Here is a 12,123-nt window from a genome sequence, read left to right as displayed (position 1 = left end):
CATCTTTTGAGGGTCCGGCATGTGTAGCAATTTAGTATATGTGCCCTAGTATTCCTTAAATTAACTATTGCTACACACACAAAGCTTCGGTAAAAACTTAATGAAGCTGACCAGCTGTGTCAGTTTACCAAGGATGGTGAGTTTATGCCATTAATGTTTCTAACGCACGCATAAACAGAAAATATCTTGCAATTTCACAGGGGTTCTTAGTGATATTAAGATAATGCTGCTCTGTCCTCCTTTTAACCATTTTAATCAGCGGATCTATAAATGCTTCTTTTTAATAGAAGGCATAACACTCTTCTCTTGTTTAGCATTGTGGCTTTGTCTTGGATCTTTAGGTCCTCTTTCCAGAAAAGAAAATATATAATCCTTCTAGATGGAAATTTTAGTAAAATCTGAATAATTTCTAAATGGGTGTAGAATTACACTTTTGAGTAATAATCTCATCCATAATTCTTGCTGTTTAGTCTGAGAAGTATGTAAAGTTTAGGCAGAATATGGTGTGAAATTCATTACAGGAAAGACAGCTTTATGTGCTTGCTTTTTAGTCATTCTGTGTACTGCAGAAAAGTGCTGTGAGTTTTCTAGCTAGATTTTTCTTTGTCTAAATGGCTGTGTATTTGAATAAATTAAAGACAGCTTAAATTAAAAAGTTCCTGAGAAACACATCTACAGTCAACAGAAATAGAACCAGCAACTGTAATTTACTTTTGATCTTGCAGACATTTAAATAATTAGATAATAGCTGAATTATTTACCTAATAATTTATATACACTAATGTGAATTATTAATATGTCTAACAGAAATTAAAGAAGCACATAAAAGGAAAAAAATAATGAGAGAGCGTTTCAAGCAAGAAGAGAATATCGCTAGCGCTATGGTGATTTGGGTCAATGAAATACTACCTAACTGGGAAGGCATGTAAGTAAAGTTCTGTTATGTAAATCTTCATAGAATGGTTTGGGTTGGAAGGGACCTTAAAGACCATCTCGTTCCAACTCCCTGCCACAGGCAAGGACACCTTCCACTAGACCAGGTTGCTCCAAGCCACATCCACCCCAGCCTTTGGACGCTTCCAGAGATGGGGCAGCCACAGCTTCTTTGGGCAACCTGTGCCAGTGCCTCACTACCTGCATAGTGAAGATTTTCTTCCTAATGTCTGAGGCAAATGAGGCAAGGCTGGCTTGTTTCTGTTTTAAAAACAGAGGACCCACATACGTTACTTCATTTTCCTTTCTGTTTGGTGAAGAAGTCAGTTTTTGTTGCCATGGTATAGCGAGAGGTCATTACAGCACAACATGAAATGTGCTTTCTGGGACCTTAATGTTTTGGGGTTTCTTTTAGCGGGGTTTTAGCATAAGCAGAGATCCTTGAGTATTGATTTTGGAAATAGCATATATTTTGCTTGTAAGTTGCCCAATGATTTTAGAAAACAAGACGTGCAATATGTGGCCTTTAACTTGCTTTTTCTTTCCCTGCTTCCCTATCTTAGGCGTGCTACCCGAAGAGTTCGAGAGCTGTGGTGGCAGGGATTACCCCCACGTGTACGTGGGAAGGTTTGGAGTCTAGCTGTGGGAAATGAGTTAAATATCACTCCTGGTATGTCTTTACAGTTCACATTCTAATGCAAAATTAAGTTGGCTAAACTTTTGTTAAAAAAAAAGTAAAAATCAGGGTATATTTACTTTTTAAAGAACTGTATTTTGCAACCTTAGGAACAGGTCTTTTTACAGTTAGACATAGTCTAGTAACAAGGATGGAAACAAGGATCAAAACCTGCTTACAGAAGTATTTTTGTCTTAAAAGAGTTAAGGTGGTACTCCTCCCAAAAAATTAATTTTTATACCTAAAATTGAGAATCTGTAGCTTTGCTTTCTTAAGAGGTGGAAAAGGGAATTGCTTTATTTTGTAACTAATAATTTTTATGAACTTGGAAGTGTTCTAACCTATTCAGAAAAATAAAAATCTAAATTAAGACATAATTTCCCTCTTGTAATTGCATGATCACCACAGAAGAAAGCATAACACAGCACACACTATAAAACTGTATACAGTAGTACTCCAGTGGTTAGTGGTAACCATCTAAATAGATTCTCCCCTTTCCCCTGGTGGCTAAGCTGAAACCAGGCAACAAAACCAAAGGCAAGGATACTTTGTGTGCTTTTGTTTTGGATGGGTGCTTCTCTTACTTATCTCTTCTGTTTTTGGTTTTGTTTTGCCTCTCACAGAACTTTATGAAATCTTCTTGTCAAGAGCTAAGGAAAGATGGAAAAGCTTCAGTGAGACGAGTACTGAGAATGACATCGAAGGTGGGTTCTCCTGAATACTAGACAGCCTCTTATTCACTTTTACAAGCCCAGGAAGTCTCACAAGTTCAGCTGCAATTGCAGCATTAGGAACACTTAATGGAAGTGCTCTCAGTCATTCCCTACTTAAATGTTCGCTTTCTTATTACAAGTCAGTAAGTGAGGAGCTTAACAGTATTTACTGTATCAATACAAGATGCATTCAAGTATTGCATGTGCTGGTTAATTTTCAAATTAATATGTTTTCTTCTGAATTTGTGAAAATCCAGAGCTAAGCTCTCATGAAATTTTTAGGTGAAATACAAAAAGAAGAAATGGGTTACTATAGTATAGTAAATACTATTGCTTAATTCTGCTTAGATGTCTCTTAGTTTGGTATCCCTTCCATAATTTGGGGAAAGGAAAAAAAAAATATCCTCTTTGTGGAATTGAGAGGTGAAGAATGAAGAAATTACACATTTCGTATCCCACTTGGGTTTCCTTGGTTGCCCAGATGGCCTTTCCTTCCAGATATATTAAGTAGGGAAGTTAGCATACTTACATTATAATGGAGTTTTATCACAGGCATGTTGCTGCCTCCTGTGGGTATTCTTTCTGTTAAAAATAGCATCGGTGATGATACATCTTTGTTATAAATGTTAACTCCTTCTACTGTTAACAGTTACTTTTTTAAAAATGCTGTCTTCTGTGAGTCTGTCAGTACCAAGTGCTATGAAATTACTTTGAGTTGGTGTCTTTTGGGGAAAGAAAATGGCACTGTAATGCAAGAAGTACTTTTTATTTGCACTTGCCATAGTCAGTCCTGACTAACTGGCTACTCTGTAAATTATGTGTGTCTTCCTTATGCTAGCCCTGGAACTCATCTAAAGCTTGTCTTGAGATTAACTGTTTATAAAGAAATTCTGTGTGTACATGACTGAAAATGTGCTTATGCTTGGAAAACACGTATGCAATCCCCCCCTTGGTTTGTGGGGTGGCTGTTCGTTCTTTTGTTGTGTGGGTGTGGGCTGACTGTGGGGAAAGCTTGGTAATTTGTTTATTTGGGAAAGGTAGTGGCTCTGGATGAGAATGAAAGGGGGAAGGGCCCATTTTTATTGTGTCAGATGTTCTGGGAAATGTAGTAATGAGGGAAAACTTAATAATAGGATTTTCATTTCTGGGTGAAAAGCAAGCCAACATGCTGTGCTTATTACTAATCTTCAGTAGCAAAGTCTTGGATGATCAGTTATTTTAGCCTCATTTAACGTACTTGAGTAGTTCTGAGGGTTTTCCCTGTTCAAACATCTTTAACTCTTTGGGAGTTCACAAAACTTAATTTCTTGTATAAATCTGGAGTTTCTTGTGCTTCATATTGTAGACTCTCAAATTCTTTGGGAATCACTAAATGGATACTGCCCCAAATGAAATGTTCCCAAATTATCCAATATAATGCCTGTTCCTTTTGAAAAAGATAGGAAGGATTAAGCAGCAGTTTTTATTTAGATTGTGTATGTTCTTTCGCTGTAATAGTAATTGCCTTCTTTCTTTCAAAGTCCCACTTACTCCTGAAAGCAACTATTGTAGTTTTAGGACATCTGGAAGGAAATGTTACTTTTCAGGCTTCAGCAGAGCAGGTTCTGTTTAGCCAGTTCATCAAATCCTGTGATCTTCTGCTTTCCAGAGGGCTCTTGGCTGCTTTAAGCCCTCTGAAAGAGCCTTTTCCACAAGTGCTACATTTATTTTTTTCTCCTTGCTATCACTAGTATTCGCATCATGTCACTACGTAGAGAATAGAAGAGGGATAACTCAAGGGCCAGCTGAATTTTTTCTGGAGGTTCTTGAGTGAATGCTGCCTTCTTTCCTGCCATTTGAAGAACAGCGATGCAAAACTTGTGCAGATCATAACTGTGTGGTCACTTCTGGAAACTTCAGTGAAGTTTCTCTTTATTTATAATCTGTAGTTACCTTCAGTCTAAATGGGATATGAGGAATGCATGACTTTGGAAGCAGTATGTTTGACTTTGCAGGTGAAGACGTGCTGGCTTCTTGTGATGATGACGTAATTCAACATTTTTTTCCCTCTAGTGTACTGTACATAGCATATTTCAGTACTCCTGGCTGAAATGAACCACCAAATGAGCTGATCAGGAATTAAAATTTGAAAAGTGAGATCTCACTGTATTGGTTTAGATCAAGGGAAGTGCTCTCACACTGTGGTCTTGAACACTCAGTAATTGAAGTCATAGTAGAAAGAAAGAAAATATGGTTTTGAGGACTGGTCTGGGCAAAGTTCAAATTCCAGTGAATGCAGGGCTGGATAGAGTGTTATACAGAAGTAAAAGGTAACCTACTTGCATGTATGACTTGAAACAGTGAGTAGGCAGGTAGTAATTACTGATAGTTTCCGTCACTTGTTGGAGTTAATGGCATATATGAAGTATCAGTGGACAGTTTTCGATCTTAAAGTATAGCACTGTAGAAGTGTACTCCAAAATTGGAACTAGGTAACTTTTTTCCCTTAGAAGCTAAGAGCCTTTATGTGCTTATGGCAGTTTTATCCTGAAATCTGTAGAATTATCTATCAGTTCTAATAAGCGTTGGTTTTGCTTGCAGATGCAGGTGCATCTGTTGCTGACCGCGAGGCCAGTCTGGAGCTGATTAAGTTGGATATATCACGCACATTTCCATCCCTGTATATTTTCCAGAAGGTAAGATTTCTGTAACTTTAGTTACAACAACTTTAAACATCCGAATAGTTAAACAAGAAAAGAAGCCTAGCTGGGTAAATATGGAATAGTTTCTAGAAGTTGTTTGTATAAATAAAATATTTGTATAAATAACAAAAATAAGATAAATTTTTATACATGCAACAGCATGTTATGAGTTTTGTTGTTTGCTTTTAGTTTCTTTTTTAATGAGAATAAAGTAGGGACACTTAATAATGGTCTATGAGTCTTTCTCTCCTGGAAAAAATTGCATGTGATTCCTATTAATGCGTATGAAATTACATGCAAAAATGAGAATATTCTCACTGCTTCTATGGAAATCTTGATGCATTTTAGTACACACTTTCAGGTTTTATGATTTTTATATAGATCCAATATATACACACATGTATATAAAATAGCATGCACTGTTGTAATACAGTAACTTGTATTACTAAGTATTAAAATATCCACTGTCTCTGTAAAGGAAAAAACAACCCTGGATGTATATCAGATATCCTCATTTTTCATTAGGTACTGATTTCCACTGAATTATTTCATTGGATTATTGTTCTGTTACTTTAACATTTCAAAAACATGCATAGTAACTGATATTAGTCTAGATGTGAACAAAGCGCTGGCTCAATTACACCTTGAAAAACTTAATATTGGCTTGCTATTTTCCTGTATTTATAAAGTGATTTTTAAAAACCTTTTAAACTTCCCCCCCCCCCCCCCTTCCTCCTTCCCCTTATATCAGGGTGGTCCTTATCATGATCTCCTGCATAGTGTTTTAGGAGCATACACATGTTACAGACCGGATGTGGGATATGTAAGTATTTGCTGTAAAATATTTATAACATGGTAAATAAGCTTAAGAAGTCATGTAGTAGAGTGTAATAAATAAGTATCTGAACTTTATGCTATTATCACTTAAAAAAAAATTAACTTTGGCACTGACTAATTTCATAGCAGTTACAATGATGGTAATAGCTGAAAATGTACAGAATGTTAAGGATGAGTATATTGTCTGGGTTGCATGAAAACTTTGAATGAATGTTCACAAGGCATTACAGTTCTGACAGATGCAGAGTGTCTACAGGAAACAAACAAACCCATCCGCAAACAAATGGAAGTGAACTTCAAGTGAGCACTTAATCTGTTTGTCCTACTGTTGTTCCCACTGCTGTGATTTCCATAGTGTTACTATCATCTTCACTACTGCACATCCTAAACATAGGAACTCCTTATTGATGTCTTGTCAAAGACTAATTGCTCAATCTGAGTTCAGTGAAGATAAGATTGTTCGCGGCAAACATTACTGTGGGTATAAGAAAAAAACAACCCCAAAACCAACCAAACCCCACCCCTCCAAAAAACCCAACCCATAAAAAACTGCCAAAAAAACAGCAACCAAACCAACTAAGCCAAGCATCTTTCTGAATGTTAGCTTACAGAAGCAGTGAAATAACAGATGCTTTTTTTTCCTTCTTTTTCTTTCTTTGTGGGGGTAGCTAGGAACACCTTTCACAAGCTTTAATCACGTCTGGGCTAGAAAAAAACTTGAGTTTTAAGTCTGACCCATGCAAAAAATATTAGCACAGGGTGTGTTTTCCTGTCTAAATCAGACATGCTTGGGACTCTGCATCGGTATCTGGTTGGTTTTTCATGTTCAAATGTTTTTAGCCCTGAATTCTGTCATGTGTGACCTCATTTTTGGAGACCCTCCCAAACTCTTTGAGATTACAAACTCTGCAGGTTCTGAGACTGCTTGGGCCAAGGGTGGAGTTTTAAAAGGCAAATAAGTAATTTTTCATGGATAGGTCTTCTCTTTTTATAATTAGGAGCACAGCTAGCCTGGATGGTTTTGATAATGAATTTTTTTTTAAATGTTAATATGGCAGTAAATTTAATGTAATCTATCCCATAAAAATTGAAAGCTGCTGGACTTTTTCTGATACATATCAATACTAGCTGGTTTAAATGAGTACATTTTTTTAAAATTAGGAGCGGGCAGCATAAATGCCTAGAAACATCGGAATAGTCATCATTGCAGTTGAAATTGGTGAAATTATTTTTAGTATTATGACTATTCAGCTCATCAGTTAACAACTACAAGAATAAATGTTTTTCGCTTTTATTGCATGCTGAAGTGTTTTTTGAGAGTAATCATAGAAAAATGTAAACTTGCATTGTAGCTAACCGCTTAAAGTAATTTTATGTACATGAACAAATACTGTCTGGCAAGTGGAAAGATATGTATTGACTGTTCTGAAACAGAATTTTGTCTCAATTCCAACATATCTGTCTGGGCCTAAACTGTCCCATATGTGAGGTTTTTCTTCATGTCTGCTTTTCCCTTAGCTTAACAGTGAACTTAAGGCCAAGTTCTGTCTCATGAGCCCTGCATCCAGCCTGTGTGGTTTTAACTTTCTTGCATTCCAAGTCCCGAGGACTTGTGAACATGTGACCTCCTGAAACTTCCATGAGGCACCGAAAACCTGCATCTGAAGAAACACTGTTTCTTGCAGAAATCAAATTGACTGCATGCATAAAATTATTTATCCATGTTGTTTCTGTTCATCTGGAAATGTTATGCAATTGTATTTGGTATATGCAGACTGTAAATATTTGTATTTCTAAAGATATAAGGTGTACTGAACCTACTCACCTATGTTTGCCCAATGCTTTTCCCACTTGAAGGTACAGGGGATGTCCTTCATTGCTGCTGTGCTCATTCTCAATCTGGAAGAGGCAGATGCTTTCATTGCCTTTGCTAACCTTCTAAACAAGCCATGCCAGCTGGCCTTTTTCCGTGTGGATCACAGCATGGTATGCACAGTTTTCTGGTTTTGAACCATAACATTCTTTTGACTTGAAGTATTGATGACTTCCTTTTGCTCTATATAATAATGGAGAACTTTAACCTGTGGTTACAAAGCTGAGAACACCAGATACTAATCCATAGAACACATTCTACTGTTCTGACTTTTCCTTTAGAAACACTTAATTGTTGTACTTAGCACATTGTGACTTCTTAGGGTATGTTGACATCCTCAAATCTTGGTGGGGTTTATGTTACTTTAAACATACTTTTGACTACTGCTTATGAGGTACTTTACTGTTTCTACAGATGCTGAAATACTTTGCAGCCTTTGAAGTATTCTTTGAAGAAAACCTTCCCAAATTGTTTCTTCATTTCAAGTCGTACAGTCTTACTCCAGACATATATTTGATAGACTGGTGAGTGCAGAGAACATAGCAAACCTAACCTTAGAACTGTTGGAACACCTTCCATTTTGCTATAGATTTTTCAGCAACGGAAACACAGCATTCAAAAAGCATTTAGTAGGTGCTTATGTACCTTAGCTTTCTAGGCCTTGTGAAATTGTGGTGAACTGTTATGTGAAACCACAGATCCTCTGGCAGGATTCAAACTTTATGAACTGGGATTAGGAGTGACATCTATTCAGATAGAAAATGAGACATGCAGGAGTCCTGAGTGTCTCACTTTCTTGTTGCTGCATGTAAGTCAGCTATGTGTAATGTAAATAGGGGAGAGGGTGCTACTACACCGTAGTTGGCTTCTGGCTTGATGAAATGAGCATAATGAGCTAAGGAAAAATGTATGACTATAGGAATATAGACTTTAAAAGCAGGAGGGTGAAGCTTATGACCTGGTTTGGGAAGGAATAAAATTGGAAATACAGCGAACATTTTGAAGTAATGAACGTTCTAAAGCAGAAAGTATCAAACTACATTATGTGCTTGTAACAGAAGGCAGTAATGCAAGCACATGAAGTGTTTGTAGTGCTGCTAGATATGGAATGTATATTCATAACTGTGGGTGGGTAAGTATGTGCTTTAAATAGGATTATTGTATGGGGTAGAAGTTTATAATAAGTAGTATATACAGTATATATAGTAAGTTGAATTGGGTTAAATTAATATAAAACAGTCATGTCATCTGAACTTGAGCTGTAAGATGCAGCTTATAGGTAAGCAGGAGTAAAGTCTCAGCAGGAGCAGGTTATACAGTAGCAGCATTGTGTCAGGAATATGCTGCAGTCCTGAGAGTTTAAGTAGATGGAAAGAGAGACATATGTTGCAGAAATAGTGCTGCTGTACAGAGTGTTACAATATTTAGCTTCCAGTCACCTGTGAGAAAGTCTGTGGTAAGGAGTGTTCTAAGGTTCCTGAAGCATTTCACAATAGGAATAATAGAGAAACAGAACCACCACAGGGTTATGGGAAGGCTTTTGCAGTACAGTATATAGAGCAGACTGAACTATCTGCCCATGTATAATGAATGCTATTTAAAAATAAACTTTACAGCAAGAAATGCAATTGGACTCTTCCCAGTATGAATAGAATAGTGACTGTCTTTAGATTTTGGTGGTTTTTAATGTGAACAGAAATTCAAAATGTATCATGGAAATGTAGTTCTTGAAATCTCATTAGTATATTAGTGGGATGTAGCCTTCTATTGAGATATGTGGCTTTAGATTTAATTTAGAAATCAAATTATGAACAGAGCTGTTAAACTCTATGGCCTAAATAATGGGAAGGGTTAAGTTACACAGTTACAATCTTTGCACTTAAGTTCTTATTTGTATATTATATCCTGCTTGAGTGTAAAGACGGTTGTAACTTCTCTAGGCAGAGCTTCCTAAAGGAAGCCTTTCAAATGGATGATTTCCTGTAGCATAAAAAGAGATGGGTTTCAGAATAGGAGTTCTGACTTCAAAAACTGGAGACTTATGGATCTTTAAAATATGAAGAAAATAAGAACATGTGAAATAACTTATCTGCTCACTCTCAGCTAATGTAAATGAGCTATAAAGGAGGTGTTTCCATATTTCTGAAATAGGTTAAAGTTGTAACTATACTTTTTTTTTTGTTTTTGTCCTCAATTGTAGGATTTTTACACTCTACAGCAAGTCATTACCACTTGATCTGGCCTGTCGTGTCTGGGATGTTTTCTGTAGAGATGGAGAAGAATTTTTGTTTAGGACAGGATTAGGAATCCTTCGGTTATATGAAGATATTCTCCTACAGATGGACTTTATTCATATAGCACAGTTTTTAACAAAGCTTCCAGAAGACATTACATCAGAAAAGCTTTTTACTTGTATTGCAGCTATTCAGATGCAGAATAGTAACAAAAAATGGGCACAGGTGAGTTTCTTGGATATATATATGTATATGTCAAAACAAACATGTCGTCACATGAGTATATGGGGCCCTTCTTTTAATGGCTTTTTATGCTGCATGTCTGACTTCTGAGCGATGGGTGCTTCCTTTCTAGTATTTAATTCTAGAAATTAATCTCCATGCTAATATTGTGGTGGTTAATATTGATCCTTTTTCATAAGACTGACTTTATAAAACTAGGGGTTTTTTTTGTTCATTAAATAATTTACTTTTCCAGGTGTTTGCCTCACTGATGAAGGACAACAAAGAAGGAGATAAAAATCATAGCCCTGCACTGAAAAGCTAATCATCATACTGCTGAGGTCAAACTGAAAATGTGGAAAACCACTTGATGACAAAGGAGTTTTCACATGACTTCTAAGTGGAAAAGCACTATAGAAAATGTGAAAATTAGATGGAAAAATGACACAGCTCTCAGTGGAGTAATGAACTGATGAAATCTTCACCCTTTTGCCAGTATTAGCTATTGTCATGGGAAGATTTGTTTTCACATAGAATGCTAAAACCTGTGAAACTGAGAAGTGGGAGAGTTCATATTTAATACTTTAAAAGAATCAGCTCAATGCAATAAACATTTGTAATAACTTCTGTTGGTACTTTAAAAAGAAATCTTGAGGCATAACTTTTTTTACAAATACCACAAAGGCACTTTTTGGGGGGATGAGGGAAATGCTAAATCTTAAGGCCCCAAAACTGCTATCCAAACCAAATGTATTGGTACAAATATTACCTCCAAAATTAACCATTTGAAAGTATTGAGGACCAAATAAGGTTGTTTGGCATGTTTATGTGCAAGATGGTTAAGATTTGGGAAGGAGTATTGTTTTTCTTTTTTTTTTTTAAGTTGCAGCTTCATTCTTCAGTCTGGGCAAATGTAATTAACTCAGGAACTGTGGAAGTATTGTGCCCAAACCTGTTAGAGCAAAAATCATCTGAATTTGAAACAGTGGTAAGATCAGGGCTGCTATTTTCAGAGTGTACGGCTTTCAAAGTGAGCGGTGTTAAGCATTTGTTTTGGTGTATTGGTTGTGCAGCTTATTAAAAATGGAGTGGGTATTCTGGAAAGGGTTTTGCCACCAGAAGTTTCCTTTTGTTGAGCCATTTCCAACCAAGAAATGCTTATATGTAATGGTGAACACTAGAAACTGATAAAGCTATCTGCAGACTTTGAGCAGCCACTTTTAACACTTAAGAATAATGCAGACACAGAATTGTTTTTGAAATGATCTTTTATTAGTGTGCAATACTGAAATCCAAAAAGCATCTGGTTTTGTGATACCTAATTCTTTAACATCTGTTAACTGTGAGACATAAAGTCACATTGTGTCACAGTGGATATTTTCAGACATTTCTTGTTGAAGATGCTGTACAACTTGTGTTTTTAGGGGATGGAAATTTAAAATGGATAGCACTGCAGGTGAGGAACACTTGCACTCTCTTGGTCCATTTTTGCTAATATTTAATGTAAATAAATTCCTTACATGTGGGTTTTTGTAATTGGTCCCTCTGTGGAAATCAGTTCCATTATGTGGAAATCAAAATTACCGTTATGTATTTTTAAGTGCAGGAGGCTTCCAGTTGTCTGGTGTTTAAAAGCAGAGTCTACATAATTGGGGTAAAGATTTAGTGTGGTGTAACTTACATTGCTATCTGGTTTAAAAACTACATATATGCTACTCATAACAATTTGAAAATGTAAATGTCAGATTTTTCTTAACTTACGTATTCACTACTTTAATTGGATCTAATTTGTCTTATATTTTTGTGTTATCTTGTACAGTTTTCTTACTTTTCAACTATAAATCTGTATATAACTGTAAATAGAAGGATCAAGCCTTCCTTTAAGACCACTAGTAACAATTCCTGTGTAAATAAAACTTACAGGCAGCTGTGCGCTCTGGTTCTTTTTGCTTTC

General features: G+C 36.2%; 1 protein-coding gene across 2 annotated transcripts in view; it reads left to right on the top strand.

Annotated features, from left to right (window-relative positions):
• TBC1D12 (TBC1 domain family member 12) overlaps positions 1-12,099 on the top strand; it is a 46,653-nt gene extending 34,554 nt beyond the window's left edge. For both annotated transcript variants that reach the window (XM_061459169.1, XM_061459168.1), the window contains 9 exons: positions 808-925; positions 1,497-1,603; positions 2,233-2,313; positions 4,903-4,997; positions 5,755-5,826; positions 7,698-7,826; positions 8,128-8,237; positions 9,914-10,172; positions 10,426-12,099. In XM_061459169.1, the coding sequence (XP_061315153.1) occupies positions 808-925; positions 1,497-1,603; positions 2,233-2,313; positions 4,903-4,997; positions 5,755-5,826; positions 7,698-7,826; positions 8,128-8,237; positions 9,914-10,172; positions 10,426-10,494 (1,040 nt within the window). In that variant the 3' untranslated portion in view covers positions 10,495-12,099. The remainder of the gene's footprint in view (positions 1-807; positions 926-1,496; positions 1,604-2,232; positions 2,314-4,902; positions 4,998-5,754; positions 5,827-7,697; positions 7,827-8,127; positions 8,238-9,913; positions 10,173-10,425) is intronic.
• Positions 12,100-12,123: the final 24 nt, after the last annotated feature.

This window comes from Pezoporus flaviventris, unplaced genomic scaffold (assembly GCF_033815535.1).
Source record: "Pezoporus flaviventris isolate CSIRO_AGI_PZ_B2104156 unplaced genomic scaffold, CSIRO_AGI_Pfla_v1 ptg000029l, whole genome shotgun sequence".
NCBI classification, from domain to species: Eukaryota; Metazoa; Chordata; class Aves; order Psittaciformes; family Psittacidae; genus Pezoporus; species Pezoporus flaviventris.
This window is presented reverse-complemented; position numbering and strand designations above follow the sequence as displayed.